Source organism: Lissotriton helveticus, chromosome 4_2, assembly GCF_964261635.1.
Source record: "Lissotriton helveticus chromosome 4_2, aLisHel1.1, whole genome shotgun sequence".
In the NCBI taxonomy this organism is placed as follows: Eukaryota; Metazoa; Chordata; class Amphibia; order Caudata; family Salamandridae; genus Lissotriton; species Lissotriton helveticus.
In genome coordinates, this window is record NC_136064.1 from 112096526 (window position 1) to 112115133 (window position 18608).

Below are 18608 nucleotides of genomic sequence, written 5' to 3' on the forward strand. Positions count from 1 at the left end.
ATAACTCTATCCTTCTGCTAACTGCAGTGCCCCACCTTGGCTAGACCGTCAAGAACGATTGCTGAGGTTAGTGAACTATATAGTAATAGTTTCGAGCTGGTTTGCCCGCTAAATAGGTTGTGGCTCCTGCCTTGCTGTGCTGCTTTCACTCTGAGGTGGAGTGGAGGCTTGAACGCACTCTGGGAAAAGAATATGGGACACAATTGGTAAGCAGAGCATCAAGGACTGAGATTGGGCTGGATCGGCCTGTGGACAGGCATGGGCAAAGAAAGAGTGGTTCATTGGACGAGGTGTCAATGTGGCTGAGTTGTACTAGATGAGTGCGTGGGGGGAGATCAAGGAAAATTCATGTTGCTGAGTGTTGTATTGGGGGCAATGAATGTGGTGCGCAGCATATCTTGTGGAAGGAATCTGGTGAGTTGGCCCTTTTCTTAGTCCCAAGAGGTACTGGATGTGCTGTTTTTAATGGAATAAGTGTAGAAGAATATTTCATTCTGCAGACATTTGTCAGTCAGGAAGTATACAGCTGTCCGAGGCAAGGTCACAGAATGACAGCCAGGAGACAGTTTAAGGTCACGCCGTACACTGCTATCAGATGTAGAATGTTACAGCCCGCTGAGGGTGGGGGCCAGGCAGTAAATTGATGTGGCATGATTGTCGTAGAATTTTACAGCCAGCTGAAGGTTGGGGAGGAAGCCAGCACTCCACTACTATATGTCATGCTGTAGAGTATTGTAACCTACGTGACCTCTGGGAGAGGTCAGTAAGGACGCAGCTACTGGATCGAGGGTCATAGACTATTACAACCAGCTGAGTGTTCGGTCAGGCATTGTGCTTCTTTTCAATGAAGCTTTGTAGAATATTCCATCCACCAGATTATTGGGTTACTTAGAACGCTGCTATTGGATGGAACGTTGTAGAATACTGGAGCCGCCAGATTATTGGTTCACTTGGTACGCTGCTATTGGATGGAACGTAGTAGAATACTAGAGCCGCCAGATTATTGGGTCATTTGGTACGCTGCTATTGGATTGAGCTTTGTAGAATACGAGAGCCACCAGATTATTGGTGCACTTAGTACGCTGTTATAGGATGGAGCACCAGCAAATATTACAGCCACCAGATTATTGGATCACTCGGTGCGCTGCTATTGGATGGAGTACCGTAGAGTATTTCAACCAGCGGTGGTTGGCGGGGGTGTCTGCCTTCTTGTAGGTAAAGATACTTCACACTTGCCCAGGAAGCAAAAATGTGTAGTTTAGATGGTGATGGAGAGTCCTTCTTCCCGATGCTTAGAGTAAGGTTAAAAGCACAGAAATTATAGGCAAGTTTTGCCACTGAGCGGGTCAGTGTTTTCGAGCCTTAATGCTGTTATGTTATGTTATGTTATTAAAAATTTATAAAGCGCGCGTACGCCCAGGGGCTTCTTGGCGCTGGTAAGATAAAAAACATAACAAGAGGTGAGTCTGCCGGAAGAGTTATTTCGGGTAAGCTTTTATGAAGAGGTGAGTTTTAAAAGCCTTTCTAAAGGCAAGGAGGTCTTTACTCTGTCTGAGGGCTAGTGGTAAAGAGTTCCATAGGGTGGCTGCCAGGAAGTGGAAGCTACTGCCGCCTTGTCGTTTTTTCTTAAAACGAGGAACTTCTAAAAGGTCTTTGTGGGCAGATCTTAGATTCCGTGAAGGGACATATCTACCGATCAGCTGTCTGATAAATAGGGGTCCCTTGCCTTGCAGAGCCTTAAAGATAATGCACCCGGCTTTGAATTCGGCTCTTTGAGCCACGGGTAGCCAGTGCAAACTCTCCAGGCCTGGTTTGATAGATTCCCATTTGGGTACTTTGCAGATCAGCCTAGCGGCCTGATTCTGCAGGTACTGTAGTCTTTTGAGTTGTCCTGCGGGTAGGCCTAGGTATAGGCTATTAGAAAAGTCAATGTGGGAGAGGACTAGGGCCATGACTACCTGGATTAAGGCGGAGGGAGTGAGGAAATGGGCGATTTTCCTGATTTTTCTTAGTTGGAAAAATCCAGAGGAGACCACGGTACCAATTTGGGATTTTAGCGAGAGGTCCCCATTGATGGTTATCCCCAGACTTTTTACAGTGGAAGATTTCTTAGGGGGAAGACCCATGTCCGACGGCCAGAAGTTAGGGCTCCAACTGATTTCGCTCTTGCCGGGCAGAATCAACTCAGTTTTCCCCGGGTTTAACTTGAGGTGATTTGAGGACATCCAGCTCTGGATTAGGGTCATGGTGGCTTGGAAGTCCTCCACCGCGTTAGGGGAATTGAGAACAAAGATAAGCTGTAAGTCATCTGCATAGTTATATGCAGTGACTTTGTGCTTACTCAGGGCAAAGAGGAGGGGCCGCATGTACAGATTAAATAGCAGGGGGGATAGTGAGGAGCCCTGGGGCACCCCACAAAAAGACTTGACCTTGGCGGCAGAAAAAGAGCCTAAGCGAACCGATTGGGTGCGTTCGGTGATGAACGATTTTAACCAGGCTAGGGCAGAGTCTCTAAGACCCGCCTGTTCGACACGGTTGACCAGAATGGAATAGTCAACCGTGTCGAATGCCGCGGACAGGTCGAGAAGTACTAAGGCTTGATGAAGGTTGTTATCAGCGTTGGACCTCAAGGTGTTCTGGACTGCCAATATTACTGCCTCAGTGGAGTGGCCAGGTCGAAAGCCTGCTTGGTTGGGTTGGAGATATTCAGTTTCCTCCACGAAGTTAGAGAGGCAGTTGGTGACGTGCGCTTCCAGCATTTTCGATAGAAAAGGTAGCAAAGATATGGGCCGATAGTTCGTAAGGTCGAGCGGGTCGATGCCAGGCTTCTTGGTGAGGGGAATCAGTAGGGCCTGTTTGAAGCTGCTAGGTACTGTCCCTGACGTAAGAGAGTCATTGAGTAGGGATATCATGCTGTTGGGCATAGCTCGTCCAATTTCTTTCATGATATGGGGGGGGCAGACATCCATAGGGGATCCTGATTTGACTCTAGACAATAATGTCAAGAAAGTTTTCAAATCAATAAGGGGATAGGAATGTAAAGTTGAGGGATTGAAATAGATGTCATCCACTGGGGCGGATGATGGGAGTGTGGAGATGTTCTGCTTAATCGTTAAGATCTTATCACGGAAAAAGTCATTCAGGGAGTTGCATAACGCTTGTGAGGGAACTACCGGGGGGGAAGTTCTATCGTCGTTGCAAAGGTCGTTCACAATCCTGAAGATTTCTTTTGACTTGTTGGTGGAGTTGAGGACTTTAGATGAATAGTAGGTTGTTTTATGGTTCTGTAGAGTTTTTTGGTATGTTTTCCTGGCTGAGCAGTATGCGGCCTTAGCCAGTGGACAGTACTGGGAGCGCCAGGTTCTTTCCTTTTGCCTCACCTCTAATTTCAGTATTTTTAGTTCGAGTGTAAACCATTTATGTGCATCCGGGCTCCTTGAGCAGCTGAGATGCGTGAGGGGAGCATAGATGTTAATCGCTTCAGTGAGCCATTCATTGAGCCGGCTATCGGCCTCATCCACATTGTTGCTGTCGAGGGGGGGGGAGTTACCCAAGAAGTTTAGAAAGGCTGGCATATCCATGGAGGACCATTTCCTGATGGTTTTGCTAGATTGTAGTTTAAAGTGGGTTGTCTTATCTAGCTGGAAAGAGAAACTGATGCTGTGGTGATCGGACCAGCAACAGGGTTTTATGTCTAATACAGATAAGGGCAGGTTCAGAGACCAGATTTGGTCGAGGCTGTGGCCCTTCTGGTGGGTCTCGGTGTGGATGTGTTGTGTCAGGTTAAGATCACAGAAGAGTTCGCTCATCTCTGCAGCTTGGGGGTCCAACGATAAGTTGTCGAACCAGAAATTTAGATCTCCAACCAGGAGTAGTTTAGAATGGTTAGTGACCAATGGTGCCAGTAACTGAGCTAGAATGGAAGGGAATGTAGCCATGGTTTGGGGAGGGCGATATAATAGGACCAATATAAGTGAGCCATTGGGGGTGTCTATTTTGGCGACAATGTTTTCAGTATTAGGTAAAGGCAGAGAGGGGAGCTGTCTGAGTTGGAACTTTTTATTGACGATTATTGCTGCTCCTCCCCCAGTTTTTCCGCCAGGGCGGAGTGCTGATAGAATATAATAGTCTGCAGGTAGGGCAGCTAAGATATCCGGTAGTGAATCCGGAGTGAGCCAGGTCTCCGTCAGTAACAGCATGTCAGGCTGTTTGTCCATGAGTAGTAGAAATATATCAGATTGGTGCTTAATCATGGAGCGGGTGTTAAGATAGATACACCTGAACGTGTAGGTGGAGCAGGGTGTGGTCGTGCGCATAGAGTACTCCGGAGCAGGGGCGTTCGTGAGGGAGGCAGAGTTGCCTATACCTAAGTGAGAAATGCGTTTAGCTGCGTGATAGGGGACAGGTGGACACGTCGTGACGGTTGGGCGCAATACCTGTAGTTCAGCAGAAGTATAAGTGTAGTGGCTCACAGGGTCCTTGGCCCCTGGTCCCGGACGCTCGCGGACGAGCGCAGACGAGCTTGCCTTATGCGCGCCTTCGGCGCGCATTCGTCGCGCCCGCTGCGCTCGTCCGCTGCGCTTCCTGTGTAGGCACATGATTTATAGCTGGCAGGGGGGATGAGATGTGGGCGTGGCCTGACCGGGTGGGCGTGGCCTATGTCCTGGGCAATGGCGGCAGGGAAACCAAAACAAACCCTCGCCAATGGAAGCTTGTATCTCAGCTGTGAGAGGCCTCGTGAAAGCGCGAAGTGCTCAGTGCAGGTGAGTGCAAGTTTTTAAAAGACCAAAGAAATTCTGTCACTTTCTATTTAAAATATGCAAAATCGCACTACTCCCGGCTCAAGCCTCAGGAGGTTCAGTTTTTTAAGATGAATGAAGGATGGACTTCGGTCACTAGAAGCAGCTGCTCGCACAGTTCCAGTAGTTGGTTAGTCTGTACCCCAATTCTGAATGGAGATTGGTGGAACGTTACTAGAAGCCGTGGCTGTCTGTTGGGGTGTTGGGGCTCTGAACTGGCGAGTGTTTCCAGTCTTGCAAGGAGACTCCTAGACCATTACTGGAAGCAGTCTGAGAGGGGTACAGACTACCCCTGAAATGGCTGGAGGCTGGCAGAAGCGGAATAGTTGTTCTGGGAGTTGTGAGTGGTTACTCAAGTATTGGGTGGGGGAGGCTGGGTAAACTTCACTGGAAGCAGAGGCTTGATAGTGGGCCTGGCGTGGTGAATGTTTTTATCCCGTGTTTGGTTGTAGGACATAGAAGGTATGAGATGCATAGGGTTTTGCATTTGTAGGGTCTGGTGGTCTGCCCCATTGTATTAGGCAGAGTGTGACGGTGGGACATTAATGGAAGTAGAAGGAGGGTAGTGCAGTCTTAGATTTTTGTGACCTAATACTGGATAGAAAGCGATCGGACATTGCTAGAAGCAAAAGTGGTTCTAGATGAGTCTGGACTCTGCTGTTGGAAGGAAAGTGGTGAAACATTACTGGCAGCGGTAATGGTGCTACAACTGCACTACGTCCTTTTAAGATTCACTATTTGTCCACCCTTCTGTCTATTTCCTGCAGTCTCAGAAGATGGCGATAGCATCATTCTCCCATCCATCATCGCTCCATCCTCCGCGGCCCTGGAGAAGGCCGACTTGAGCAGCTCTTCGGACTCTGAGACTGAGCTGGGATCGCAGGAAGCACGACCGGAGTCAAAAGATGACAACCTCACACTGCCTCTGGCAGGCATCATGCAGCACGATGCCACCAAGCAGCTGCCCTTTGTCACTGACCTCTTCCCCGAGTTCAGACCAGGAAGGGTACGTATGGCCCCGTTGGTGCTATCTTGAGTTGCGTTTAGGAACTTGTTTTAATAATGCTCTAGTTGAACTTACATAGATAGCTATAATTTACTAAAATAGTTGCAAATGATGTTTAATAAATTAACAGATGAATAATGTACATACTACACCATATGTTAGTAAGGTAGAAAAACCTCTTTGGAAACTGTCATGCTGGAGATATTCTTATCACAAATGCTTTGAGTTGGAAACCACTTCTGATTATCTTCAGACTTTCCTTCCATGTTCTATGTCTAAACTTTCTGCCTGTATGCAATGAGGCACTGGACTTCCATGGAATACCACTGAAGGCTGGCTACTCTAATCCACTTGGCGAGTCCTGGTTTGTGTATGCAGTCATTGATTTATTTTTAATTGTTTAAACACTGTTTATTTTCCAAAGGGAACATAGGGCCATAGCAGTACACATCCCTTGCGTTGGGGGTAACAGTGGTGAATGGTTACATCATCAATTCTGTTCAAAATGCAGTTCCCCGTAAAAATCTGGAAGATGGCAATCTTGCAGGCAGGGCCTGTATATTCCAGAGGTAAGAGCAGAGTGGCTGAATGCTCGTCTTATGTAGGTGAGGCTACCCTCGTGTGTTGGGAAAGTGTCCCTGAAACCCCAGGAACGGGTGGGAGATGAGCCAAGCATGCAAAGATTAGGACAGGCATCTAAGGGACAGCTACAGTTGGGCTCCGGGTAAGGTGCTGTCCGGAGCTCTGGCACTGGAGCAAGGGCAGTGGAGTCTGTCAGTCCATACGGTGATATCATGGGCCAACTGCGTGTAGTAGGTAGAGGGGGAGCCCTCTAGTCGTTGGAGGTAAGATCTGGCCTTAGGCAGTTTGGACCAGCAATGGTCCGATAGGGAGCTTGTTGGCTCCTCTCATGGGGTGGGGGAGGGGTTAGAGCGGCGTGAGCAGGCCGAACTGATAGAGTATGGTGTCCCAAGCTGCAGAAATGGGAAATGGGCTTAGTCGGTGATCATCTTTGTAGTGTAAAGCTTCACCTTCAGCTCTCCGCCATATACACACTGCCCCATGCGATGCTGCCACTGGCAGCACTGATGCCACCCTCCAGTGCATGGTCAAGGTCCTCTTTGCCAGCAGAAGGGCCATACTGGCAAAGCAGGTGCGTACCCGTGGGTCTTCCTGCACTTGAACATGCCTAGGACGCAGGCCTCCCATGAGTAGATATCCGGCAGCTCTGTAACGTCTAGCCGGGTTGCCTATATGGAAAGCCAACATACATACAGGGAATATGCATAGAGGGAAGAGCAGGATTAAAACACTTGACACAGATCGTCTGAGGCTGGTTGGCATTGGAGACATCGCAAGTCTACTAGAAGGAAGTAGCAAATAAGCTGGTCAGAGGTGAGAGAGGCCCGCTGTAGGATAGAAAATTGAATGTTTTTAAACTGTGCGTTTTGAGAGACCGCTTGAGGAACTCCAGGGCCTGCTCCCGTTCTTTGTCATGTAGCAGCCTCCTTATATCATCCTCCCACCTGCTATGCAGCTCTGTCAGTGGGAACCCAGGTAAATTCAAGTGATGAAGTGCCGCCCGTCTCCCATTTGGAGTAGTTCTTGTAGGATGGCGTGGACCAGGAGCTTCTCGTCGATTGTGGACCAGAGAGTCGGGCAGGTATTACGGAGTTGTCTGTATATTAAGAATTGGCGTGGCCAAGCAAAATGGCCGCCAGGATGCTTTCCCTGCACGCCCTGCAATATCCTGCCTAATCTTGCGTCTATCCTGCTGCCTCTGACTAACCTGCCTATACCCTCAGTAGGGGGAGAGGGGGGCGTTGCTGAACCTGGGGGCCACTCTGTGGTTTTGGTGGACCCCTGGTGCACGAGTGGAGAGGAGGATGTGCCGGGTCCAAGGGTGAAGGTCTACTCTCTCAGGAGGTCAGAAACAAAGGTTGCTTGGGTGGAGGATGTTCAGACCCCCTCCCACAGAATGACCTGCTGATTATCATTCCAAGGCAGGGAGCCTCAAAGTAGCCACCGCCTTTGGTATGCAAGTCTGGCGTCCCTCACAGGAGAGGAAGCTTACCCCATTGTCCAGAGCCCTTTGGCACCTGAACAGGCAGGAAAATGAGCTAGTCAGGGAGACGTGCCCATCCCCAGGCTAGTACCACACTTAAGGTGGGCTACCTTAAGTGAACACGGCTTTCCAGAGTTGGCCAGCTTGATGAAGGCAAACAAAGGGATTCTGGGACAGGGTGAATCCTGCTTCTCACAGGAAGTGGTCTTCTAGGGGCCTTAGTCACCCCAGGGGTAAGTAGCCCATTGGCTACTACCCCTCACTTCCTTTAACGCCCCTAAATTGAGTATTTAGGGGAGCCAATAATATCAGGACTTCAGATTTTGTTAGACACAAAAAAAGGAGTGGAAGAAGAAGACCGCTGACCCAAAAACCGAGGAGCACGACTGACTTGTCAACTAACCTGCCTGCCTGTCTGCTGTATCCGACATTCTTGGAGCAACTGATTCGTACTGCCGCTGTGCAGACCTCAAGAAATCCAGAGGGCTGCCAGTGCTTCACAAATTGCCAAAGGGACTCCCTTGGAGTAGAGGAGATGTTCCCCTGCAGCCGCAGGCACCAAAGAAGCAAGGCCCGGTACACCGACCTGCTGCCTACGGGGACAAGCAATGCAGCAGCCACCCAGGAAGAGGTAGCAGTGCTCCCCCTGACCAGATCTGTCCTTCCTCCAAGTGTGGGCATGCCAGGACCAAGCGGAGCCGTGCAGTACCAATCCAAGGGGTACTGGACCCCCTTGCAACTGGCAAGTCCTGTTGTGCTCAGATCGGACACCAGCACTGAGGAAAACTGACCAGCACGTCGAGGGATTTCAGGGACAGTGAGACCCACCTATGCACCCGCACCCCAGAGCCCGAGTCCAAGAGAGGTGACGGTGACAATGGGGTCCGATACACAAGAGCCAAGCCCACACTTGGGTTTGCCGCACAGCATGAGGAGAAGTGGACAATAGGTGTCCCCGTGTGCCCGAGGATCTCAGAGGTCGAGCCCTCTTGTGGGTTCCCCCTGACAGGTCCCTCAGCCCAAGCTCGCAGCCTCTTTACTGACGGACCGTTCTCCTATGGAAGTGAATGGGACTCCCGACACTGTAACACACCTGTGCATCCAGACGCCCCAGAGCCTCCAGAGGAAACCTGTTGGTGTGGCCTTGGGCCTTGCACCATACGCACCTTAAGTCCTGAAGAACAGTCTTGTAAGTCACTCCAAGTGCCCGAATGCAATACATGTTTTTCCTCCATAGGTTAACATTGCAAACCCAGAAAATGCACTCGGTGTCCATTTCTGCAAACTGGAAAAATTCATGTCTCAAAAACTACTTAACCGATCCTGATGGTCTTGGTATCTAGATTTTTATAAAAGTATGTTGTTTTTATAAATTAGTGTTGGATTTCTTTGAGTGTGGTCTCACCTTTGTGTATGAAATAAATAATTAGCACTACCCTCTGATATGCCTAACTTCTCGCCCACACTACCACAAAAAAGAGCATTTGGGGTGTCATTTGTGCCTCTGTAATTCCGTTGGGGTTTGCCAGACTCTTTACACAGTGCACCTCTTTTTGGTCCACTGTATAAACAGCCAGCTTCGTACACAAGTTAAATGAAAGTTTGGGATCGCTGTTTCAGAATGCTTACACGGTCAGATTTGGCTTTCGGTTTCTCACAGGGAAATCGGGGGAACAAGCCAGGAGATGATGAACCCCATTTGAACTTTGGTTACCGGCTAAGAAAGGGGAGAAAAGGGTCCTGTCCGAGATTTTTCAATTCCTAAGAGTGGAGACATCCTGGACAGGACGAAAGCACCGAAACAATGGGATCAGAGCTGGGGTGGAAATCTGCTAACAGGGAGTGAAAGAGACATCTGGCAGAGCGGGTACGTGTACATCCAGCACTGCAGTAGAAGAAACTCTGGTTATAATTGTGGTATGTTGGTGCTTTACCCCAGTCTGGATACATCAGTGCAACAGGGCCTGTAGGTATGCCTGGGAGGTTCTTCTTTCCCTCCACTCATTGTGGAATTGCCAAAGTTGGGAAGAGACTGGGTAGAAGTATTGGATGAAATAGACCCAATGTGCAGCACCACGATGATTGGGTCACCGGCCTGCATTATGTTAGGGGTTTCAAACCCGGCCTGGTCTCCGAGGGGACGATTGATAAGCTTGCTGCTATGTGCTGTTAAGGAGGTGGTGTTGAGCAGAAGATGTACGGCCAAATTATCCACTTTAGTGCATGCCTGCATAAAATGTTGTGCGTTATTGGGATGGGAAGGATGGCTATACCACTGAAAGGGAAACCAATACAATGTGTTCAAATGTGTCGGCCATGTTTCAATGCTTGCACTAGATATCTGCGGGTGTTGCGAGCTGCCAGCTCAGTGCTCCCAGAATGAACTCATCAGTGGAAGATTGTGAAGCACCTTAGACCACATGAGCGCCATGTGATGGGATCTGGCGGCTCTGTATGTGATAAAGCATTCTTGGACAGAGGCGCAGAATGGGACATGCTGGGGGGGAGGGGTGTTATTTTATAGTTGTGGTCATTTTATACCTATGCCAAGATGCCACACAGTCAAGAATTGATCCTGGCTCTGATGTAATTGTTATGAGATTCAAGCACATCCATAACATGTTAATTCAAAACATTTGAATCATAAAAGCGATGACAGCAATTCGGCAAACTCACAATCCAGCATCCACAGTATCAATACTCCCATCCTGCCTCGGTTCTTGTTTTCTACCCTCTGTGTTTCTCCTCTTTACTTTTTGTCACTATGCGCCTCTCATAGGTTATCTTACTCTCTTTCTATCCCCCATGCTTTGTCTAAAGTTCACAAGGTTTTCAGCTTTGTGCAGACGTCACTATGCATCTGTACGTTTTTATTTATTTGTTTTTATAGTGTGCAACTGAGAATTTGTACATTATGCAAGGGTTTGCGAGATGATCTAACATTGCGTACATCAAGCGGGGATAAGTGCCTTTTACACACCTTCCATTTCACATTTTTAGACGTAAGGAGATTAGGTGATGAGCCTAGAATCACACGATGTTGAGTCAAGTGCTGAGGCCGGGATCTAAACCTTCGTCTGCAGGTTTCAAATGCGGCAACTCTAGCTTCCAGCTCTATTCATCATTTCTTTGACTTCTCCTGATCCTAGGTGCTGCGTTTCCTCCGTCTCTTCGGACCAGGAAAGAATATGCTGTCAGTCTGGCGCAGCGCCCGACGGAAAAGGAAGAAGAAGCACCGGGAACTTTCTCAGGATGCACCACCCCTGGAGGGAGAGGGGGAGATGGAGATAGAGTGTGCAGCAGAGGATATAGAGGTGACCGCTGAGATGAAGTCCCACTGGGAGTACGAGTATGCGCCGCCGCCTCCACCTGAGCAATGCCTCTCCGATGACGAGGTGAGTATGTTCAGATCGGTGACTGATTGCACACTTCACAGATTGAGTGGCACAGCTTACTTGGGTGGCTTGGAATGAGAAACATTGCTGAACCAAGAGTACTTACTTTTAACAGTATATGTTAACTCATTGCTGTGGTCATTTGTGACCAGGCCTGTGCTGAAAGCCCCACGTTTGGGCCAGCTGGTATCACGAAACAATTTATTGTTTCATTAGAATCATTAAAAATGTATTGAAATAAGCAGCAATAAAAGAGATAAAAGTTAGGCTATAACAATTTCGTTAAAAGAGCTTATCAATCTGTTAGTGTGCAGGGCCTATGAATGATTAACCACAATATCAGAGGGAAATCTCTACCTACCTCCAATCCTGATTGAGGACTAGGCGTGGGAGGTGGACAGGAGGAACATAACTGGGTTTTTCCCCAAATATTTTTATTGTTTTTAAACATAACATCAAAACTATTCAGCAGCTTTGTCTCAGTCAGCGTCCATCTGTTACAGGTGACAAGGATTACATGTGATAAAGACACAGTAGCGACAGGAGTACGATTCCTCCCCATGACCCCTGTGGTAGTCCCTTCCCCCAATATGGGATGGTGCACAAATCTCTTGCTGGAGTGTAGACTTAGGGAAACATAACTGTTTAATGCCAATATATGGCGAATCAGCAGCAAAGAGACTCTGTTTCAAACACCTTCCAGGGCATAGAGGCCAGTTCATAGTGTCCATTGTGATAAATCCATATATCTACAGTGATGTGAAAGAGAAGGTATACTGTCTTACTTGATAATATATATTTGTCGTTCACCTCGTACTTGCCATGTCCTAAAAGTAGGTAAATCTGACTTCGTGTGACCAATAATTTACAGAAGTTTCACTCTGTTGCTGCTGAAAGAGAGGGGTAGCAATCAGAGCTGGTTTCCGCCTGATGCAGCTAAAACTGTTACACCGAGCCCACCGCACTAGGGCGACAGTGTATCAGTTGGGATGCAGTGCCTCGAATCGCTTCCTGAGGATATGGCCACTAAGGTACCTTGCTGTATACTATATACGAATACCCACTGGTACAGAGGTACTGGGAAAGGGTAGTAAACATGTCTATCTGATGTGATAGATGTGCGGATGCGGCTCACACGCCAGTTGGTCGCATTTGGTACATGGGGGAGCAAACACTGGAGGGGTACACATTACTCTTTTGCAATGTAGCCCCCGCTGCATAGAGAGACATAGTTAAACAATCGGGAAGCCCCTCGGTGCCCCACACTATGGGAATCTAATCTAGATTGTGGCGTGAGGGCGGAAACGCTGGTGTGCAAAGCATGAGGCTGTCCACACAAACTCGAATATGGAATCCCTAAAGGAATGAGTATACTGGTCACTAAAGGCTGTCGCCCTGGGGGTGGTTGGAGATAGTGGAGAGAGGGGCCAATAGAGCGGCCAGCCAACAACCAGCGGTAATAACTGCATAGAGAATCAGAAGGTTTGTCTGGAGCGTTGTAGTTCATAATAGATCATGCCTAGGTGAAAAGATACAGAGACTGAAGCAAAAAGCTGTGATCTATTCTAGACGGAGATTCCCCGGAACCCCAACCTGGGAGCCTAAGATCTGGTATTAAATTGCTCAGGAAAGGCCCCTTCACGTGAATGAGGGACTTGTTTGTAGTGTTGGAGGAGGTGTGCACAGGTCTCACTGCACCGACTGCCTCAACAAGGGCCTGGGTTTAGCGTGCAGGGGCTTCTAGCAGCGAGAAACAATGTAGGGATATATCCTAGTATGAGGTCTCCTGACAGTGATAAGGAACGCTTGGACAGAGCACAGCAATGCGATAGACTCACCGAAGGCTGGAAGGTTGGAAGAGGGATCCTAACGTCTCAAAGGAAGCCGGGAGTTTGGGGCAGGTCACAGCTGGAGACTGTTCCACCCAAGGGTCCATGATGAGTGAATAAGGGGTGTTAGTGATCATGGGGCGGGTGCACATACCAGTCTGCAATAACAGCCCTACCCATGGGCCACTGGTTAGTGGACGAGGTTCTTGTGGAAGTGAACAGAGGGGTGAAGTCTCACTGTATGCTAGCATGCTTTACCCAGGTACCCACGATCAGCGAGTCGAGGCCGTGAGCACAGAGTTGGAGATCGATCACACTGCAGCGACACGCTCACCCATTGCTCATGGTCCAAGAATACGGTATCCTTTTCATCGGGAGCGTAGACTAGGGTTGTTCATAACCTATGATGGAGCTTCTGCCTTACTTGCACTTCTTGATTATAATGACCCTCTTTTTTAATCTGTGTTTTCTCTTATAAGTAGAATTGCATGCCTCCTCTTGTCTACTGAATTGGGGAATAGAGTACTTGTTTTATGCAAACTGTCCTGTTCTTGTTTCAGATCACAATGATGGCTCCTGTGGAGTCCAAGTTCTCTTTGTCGGCTGGTGACACGGATAAAGTGGCAGATACTAAACCCAAGGTGGCAGAATGGCGCTACGGGCCTGCCCAGCTCTGGTACGACATGCTCGGGGTCCCCGAAGATGGCAGCGGATTTGATTATGGCTTTAAGCTAAAAGATCCACAAAACGATGATTTCTGTTGGCCTAAGGCAGTGGGCGAGGTAAGAAATTAGCGATGCCGCAGCCCTGTGTCCGTCAAGCCTCACGTGAGACTTCAAAGTGAAGATGTCTTCAATATTAAGTACTCAGGCTTGTGGGAATATACAGTGTCCATATTGTGCTTTGAAGTCACTTTCTGGCACAAGAAAAAAATGGCAGGTGGGAAATCCATGAAATGGGACATGTTAAGAACAAGAACAATTTCAGAAGAAATGAAGTTAGGAAGTTACGGCTTAGCCACAGCATGTAAAGATTGACATCTGTTGCCAGCTTTGTATAGTGCTGTTCTGAGAGGGAGTTAATTAGATGCAGCCCTTCCCATTAACTTGACCTTTTTTTTGTGTAATTGGTGATGAGACATTTGGCAGAAGTCTCTAAACTTAGAACGTCAGTGTTGTGATGGTCTTTCCATCGGTTTCTCTTCAGGGCAAGGAATTGACTGATGAATCTGGAAACCTCTTAGCAGACGAGCACTTCCTGATGGTAACACAACTGCAATGGGAAGATGATGTCATCTGGAATGGGGAGGACGTGAAGCACAAAGTCACCAAGACACAGAGAGCCAGTTTGGCCGGCTGGCTTCCCTCCAGCATGACCAGGAATGCTACTGCGTACAACGCCCAGCAAGGTGCCGCCCTGGGGGTGATCTGGGCATGCTTATACATTTCTTCTAAGTATTTGTTTGACACTAAGTAGGGCTGTTCTGCTCAGACTTAACTATGAGGGTTGGGAGGCTGCAGGTTCCATTGATCCTGCCTCGTTCTAGCGAGACCCCTGATCTACAGGTTTCTGTCTCAGGTTTCCAGCCCTCTGATGGGGTTCTCTAGTCCTTTTTAAAAGTTCTGAACACTCTTCAGCTGGTTTGTCTAAGAGGTTGCTTTGGTAATTTTATTCCAAAGGCAATGATCATGGCATACGGAAGGCTACTGCTTCCTGGTGCACATACACAAACTAGAAAAGCTGTCGCCAATCCGAGAATAATTGTGTGTGGACTTATTATTTCATATTCCACTTTAATGGCAACACAAAAGGCTGTACAAGTCGTTCATCCACCCTGCCTAACCCTTCCGGCACATTTTCTTTGTCTCTGCCGTCGCTGTTGTATTTAAAACTTCCACTGGAACTGGGCTGCCAATCTGTCTGTCTGACACCATATTTACCGTCCACCTAGCTTCTGTGTACACTTGACTGACAGAAGGGTGTGGCAGAGGGGAGGGTCTCCTCCTCGGAGTCATTCTTGAGAGTGGGATGGTGTTGCCCAACAGCACATTGACTTATTGGTCTTCCTAGTGTTCCTTCGAAGCACCATGGAGGAGCTTTGATGGTTTTAGTCCTCTCAAGCTTGCCTCTGTAAATTTCATAGGTGACTCCACTCGCGCCTCCTTCTCTATGGAGTAAACACAAGGCGACTGGGGGAGAACAGGGGTGGCGAAGGGAGCTAAAGAACGATAAGGGATTCGACCCAGACTCGTAACTGAGGGTGAGTGTCTGAAAAGTTTCAGCGCTCCTTCCATCTTCTCCTTGTGTTTGCTTCCTTCTCTACGGAGCACATCTAGTAGAGGAGCTCCTGGCGCTGATTGTGCTGTGAGACAGTCCCCGGTTCTGTCTGTATTCTCGTGGTCGTGTGTGGACTGAATGGTGACGTAACTCGGTTTTCCGATTGGTATGGATGCAGTTGTTTCTTCTTGTGATGAAGTGAGCGGGATCTCTGTTTTTGTGCACTCCCTACGAGATCTTGGTATGCAGACTAAATGGTGACGTTAGTGGGTTCCCAGGGTGCCGGGGACACTCTCCTTGGCTCCGGTACAAGGAAATGAGTTGAATGTCCAGTCGTCGTACACATGCTCTAGGCTACTTGTAGACTTGTATCTGCCATTCGCTGTTATAACTCCACATGGTCTTTTCCAGGGCTGAATCGCAGTGGTTCTCTGTTAAATTTGCCAGTTCCGTTGCTGCAGAAACCAGGTATCACCAGCATCTTGGGCATGTCGAAGGGGAAGGAGAAGCATCAATCAGATCAGCCAGGTGAGCACAGGGACTACTGGCGAGTCTCGCACTCAAATGCTGTTAGCTCTCCCAGGAGCAGGGCGGTGCCGTTATGGTATTAAATGGGTCTCCTCTCCGAGGATGAAGAAGGGACTTTGGCTAAAGCTGCTCCATTGCATAAGAATCAATCCATGAATGCTTCCTTCTCATGTTAACCTGTATGATAAAGCACAGTTGAACTCACAGTGACATATGAGCGAATAAACAGAGTGTTACGGAAAAGTATAATGTATCAGAAAAGCTAAACATGGGTATGTATCTGAGAACACACCATTTTGGCTCGTGTTCCCATAAACTTGCTTGCACCAGTAAGAAGTAACCACTTATTTCTGAAATTAAAACGTTCTCAAAAACCGCTGGCCATCAGGTAATGTAAACAGCCCACACTGAGGTGACTGCACTTCAGACTCCGATGCAGAGGCGGGCCAATGTGAGAACACCTGTGGAGCGTTGGCGATCTGGGGCAATTTGATAATATGTGCTGTGATCGAGGTCAAGGGAAGAAGAAGATAGTGTTGGGGAAGGCGCTATGTGGAAATGTGTTCTCTGTGACGCCAATGTCGGCGCTGTCGGAGAATGTTTGTACGGCGCTGAAGTTGGCTAATGCAGCAGTGTCCGCAGTTTGATTTTGTGCATTGAGGTTTTACCTAACAGGATTTCACTTGTTTTGTTGCTTCAGGTTCCATGGAGGACGACAAGCCGTGGTTTTCCATTTTCCCCATCGATAATGAAGAACTGGTGTACGGTCGGTGGGAAAATAACATTATCTGGGATGACCAGGCCATGGGGAAGATCCTGGAGCCACCGGTCCTGATGTTGGACCCCAACGATGAAAACATCATTCTCGGTATGATGACCTCCGGGGAGAGTGAAAGGGGAGGAGGGCGTCGGGGACACTCCAGAGAACCTTTGACTGGTTGTTGTGCAGATGCTCTCGCCAGGGCGAGGGCCTATGGGAGTGAAATGCATGGTCTTGGTTAGAGACCGTGATGTCGGGAAGGGTCGTGTCTGGTTTCAGGATGATGTGGCCCTCCAGGGAGTGCTCATCGCTGTTATCAAAGCCTTGGTTGAGGAGTGTAATCATGCAGAGTGAATGGGGAGACCTGTTCATTATATACAGCTACAGTCTGATTATTGAGGTAGAAGTAAAAAGTCTTTCGATTAATTGATTTCTTGTTGTTTAAAGCACACGAAGACCCTTTGAAGGCATAACACAGGATTCCAGTAAGAGTAAATAGAAGAAAGATTCATAAAGTTGGGACCACCCATGCATTTGATGCATAAAGTTGAAGGTGGCATTTAAGGTGGTGCCTCACTTGCGTACTTTAGATGCCAGTATGAGAGGGGCCCAGTCCCATCATCCACGCACTGGGAGGGGGCAAGGAAAGGCACTTTGTTTTCCTCTCAGTTAAGCTGCAGCACTAGAAGGCCTCCATTCGGACTCTTCTCAGAGACGGGCAGTGAAAGGGTCAGTTCTGCTCTCCGATGATTCACTTGTAGAGGCTGCTGGAATTCGGAGAGGATGCATGGCACTTCACCGGTCCCTCTGCTTGAATTCACTTTTTCTGCAGTCTCCTTCATGGCTTGATTTTTAATTTAAGGCTGATATATTGCTTCTGAACTGTACATCGTTTTGCCTCCCAACCCCCCCCCCCCCCCCCCGAGTGGATTGCTCGTTTTAGACGGCCATGGTTGTTCTGCCAGAGCCTTTCCTTGATGTGAAGATTAGTCAGTCAGTCAAAAAGGCTTTATTTCGACATATAACAATATCTTAAAAAGCATACAATCAATAAAAAAATACTTTTCAGTACATTTAAAATAAACCGTAACTTTCTGCTATCAGAAAATGGATCTATAGGTTTTAAAAATAAGCATTTAGTTTAAAACAGACCATGGTAAAAAGTGTAATTAAACAATTTGCCTAAGTCTTTTTGACCGGATTCGCCATGCCCACCCAAGGTACTTCGAGGTGGCACATGCGTAAAAAGTACGAGTGTCCGAATAAAGAATTCTTAAGGCCACGTTGCAATGCCTAGTGCCCAGAGTACGACACATGGGTTTGAGCCATTTTGACCGTGGAACTATATATGCAGGACACTCGAATAAAAAGTGGGGGACAGATTCTCTGCGCTGTGGGCAAAAGGGACACCACGGAGCAGTCTGGTATGGGATTTTCCAGTGGCAAGTAAATTCCATTACGGGGAGAAGACCAATTCTGAATTTAAAGTACAGGGACCTTTCCCAAGAGGCTGAGATGGTGTCCAGATACAGTTCTCTATAGGGGGTATCTTTGGACTCCATGAAGTTTCTAGTCGATTTGCATATCGAGGTGGAGGAATTCCTTCTGTTTGTCACCCAATTCCAATAAAGTTGTTTTATTGTGGATTTGGGGGGGGCTGACTGTTGGTGCCAAGCTTCTTCCAGCCCCAGATTGGTAAGTAAGGCTTTGATATCCGTTAGCCACTTTATTTTCGCCCACCCTGCCGAACTTAGTAACTCCCGTAGACCATCCGCATAACTTGAGAGTTCAGGAACTCTCCAGATGCGAGCCCACAGAAGCAAAGGGCGTAACTTCGCTAGATCTTCTATAGCCCGACAGCCCATGTCCAATTGCAGAGGCAAGATGGGGACAGACGGGCCAAGGGACATCAAGCTTCTCAAGAAGGAATTCTCAGCTCGAGTAAGGTC

At 48.1% G+C, this 18608-nt stretch overlaps 1 protein-coding gene across 1 annotated transcript in view; it reads left to right on the top strand.

The window, feature by feature from the left end:
- Positions 1–18608, top strand: part of LOC144752244 (transcription initiation factor TFIID subunit 1-like) — a 303153-nt gene that overhangs the window by 33470 nt on the left and 251075 nt on the right. Inside the window, exons 5-10 of the mRNA XM_078640245.1 lie at positions 5567–5805; positions 11020–11265; positions 13655–13876; positions 14301–14502; positions 15783–15899; positions 16600–16767. Coding sequence (XP_078496371.1) covers positions 5567–5805; positions 11020–11265; positions 13655–13876; positions 14301–14502; positions 15783–15899; positions 16600–16767 — 1194 coding nt within the window. The remainder of the gene's footprint in view (positions 1–5566; positions 5806–11019; positions 11266–13654; positions 13877–14300; positions 14503–15782; positions 15900–16599; positions 16768–18608) is intronic.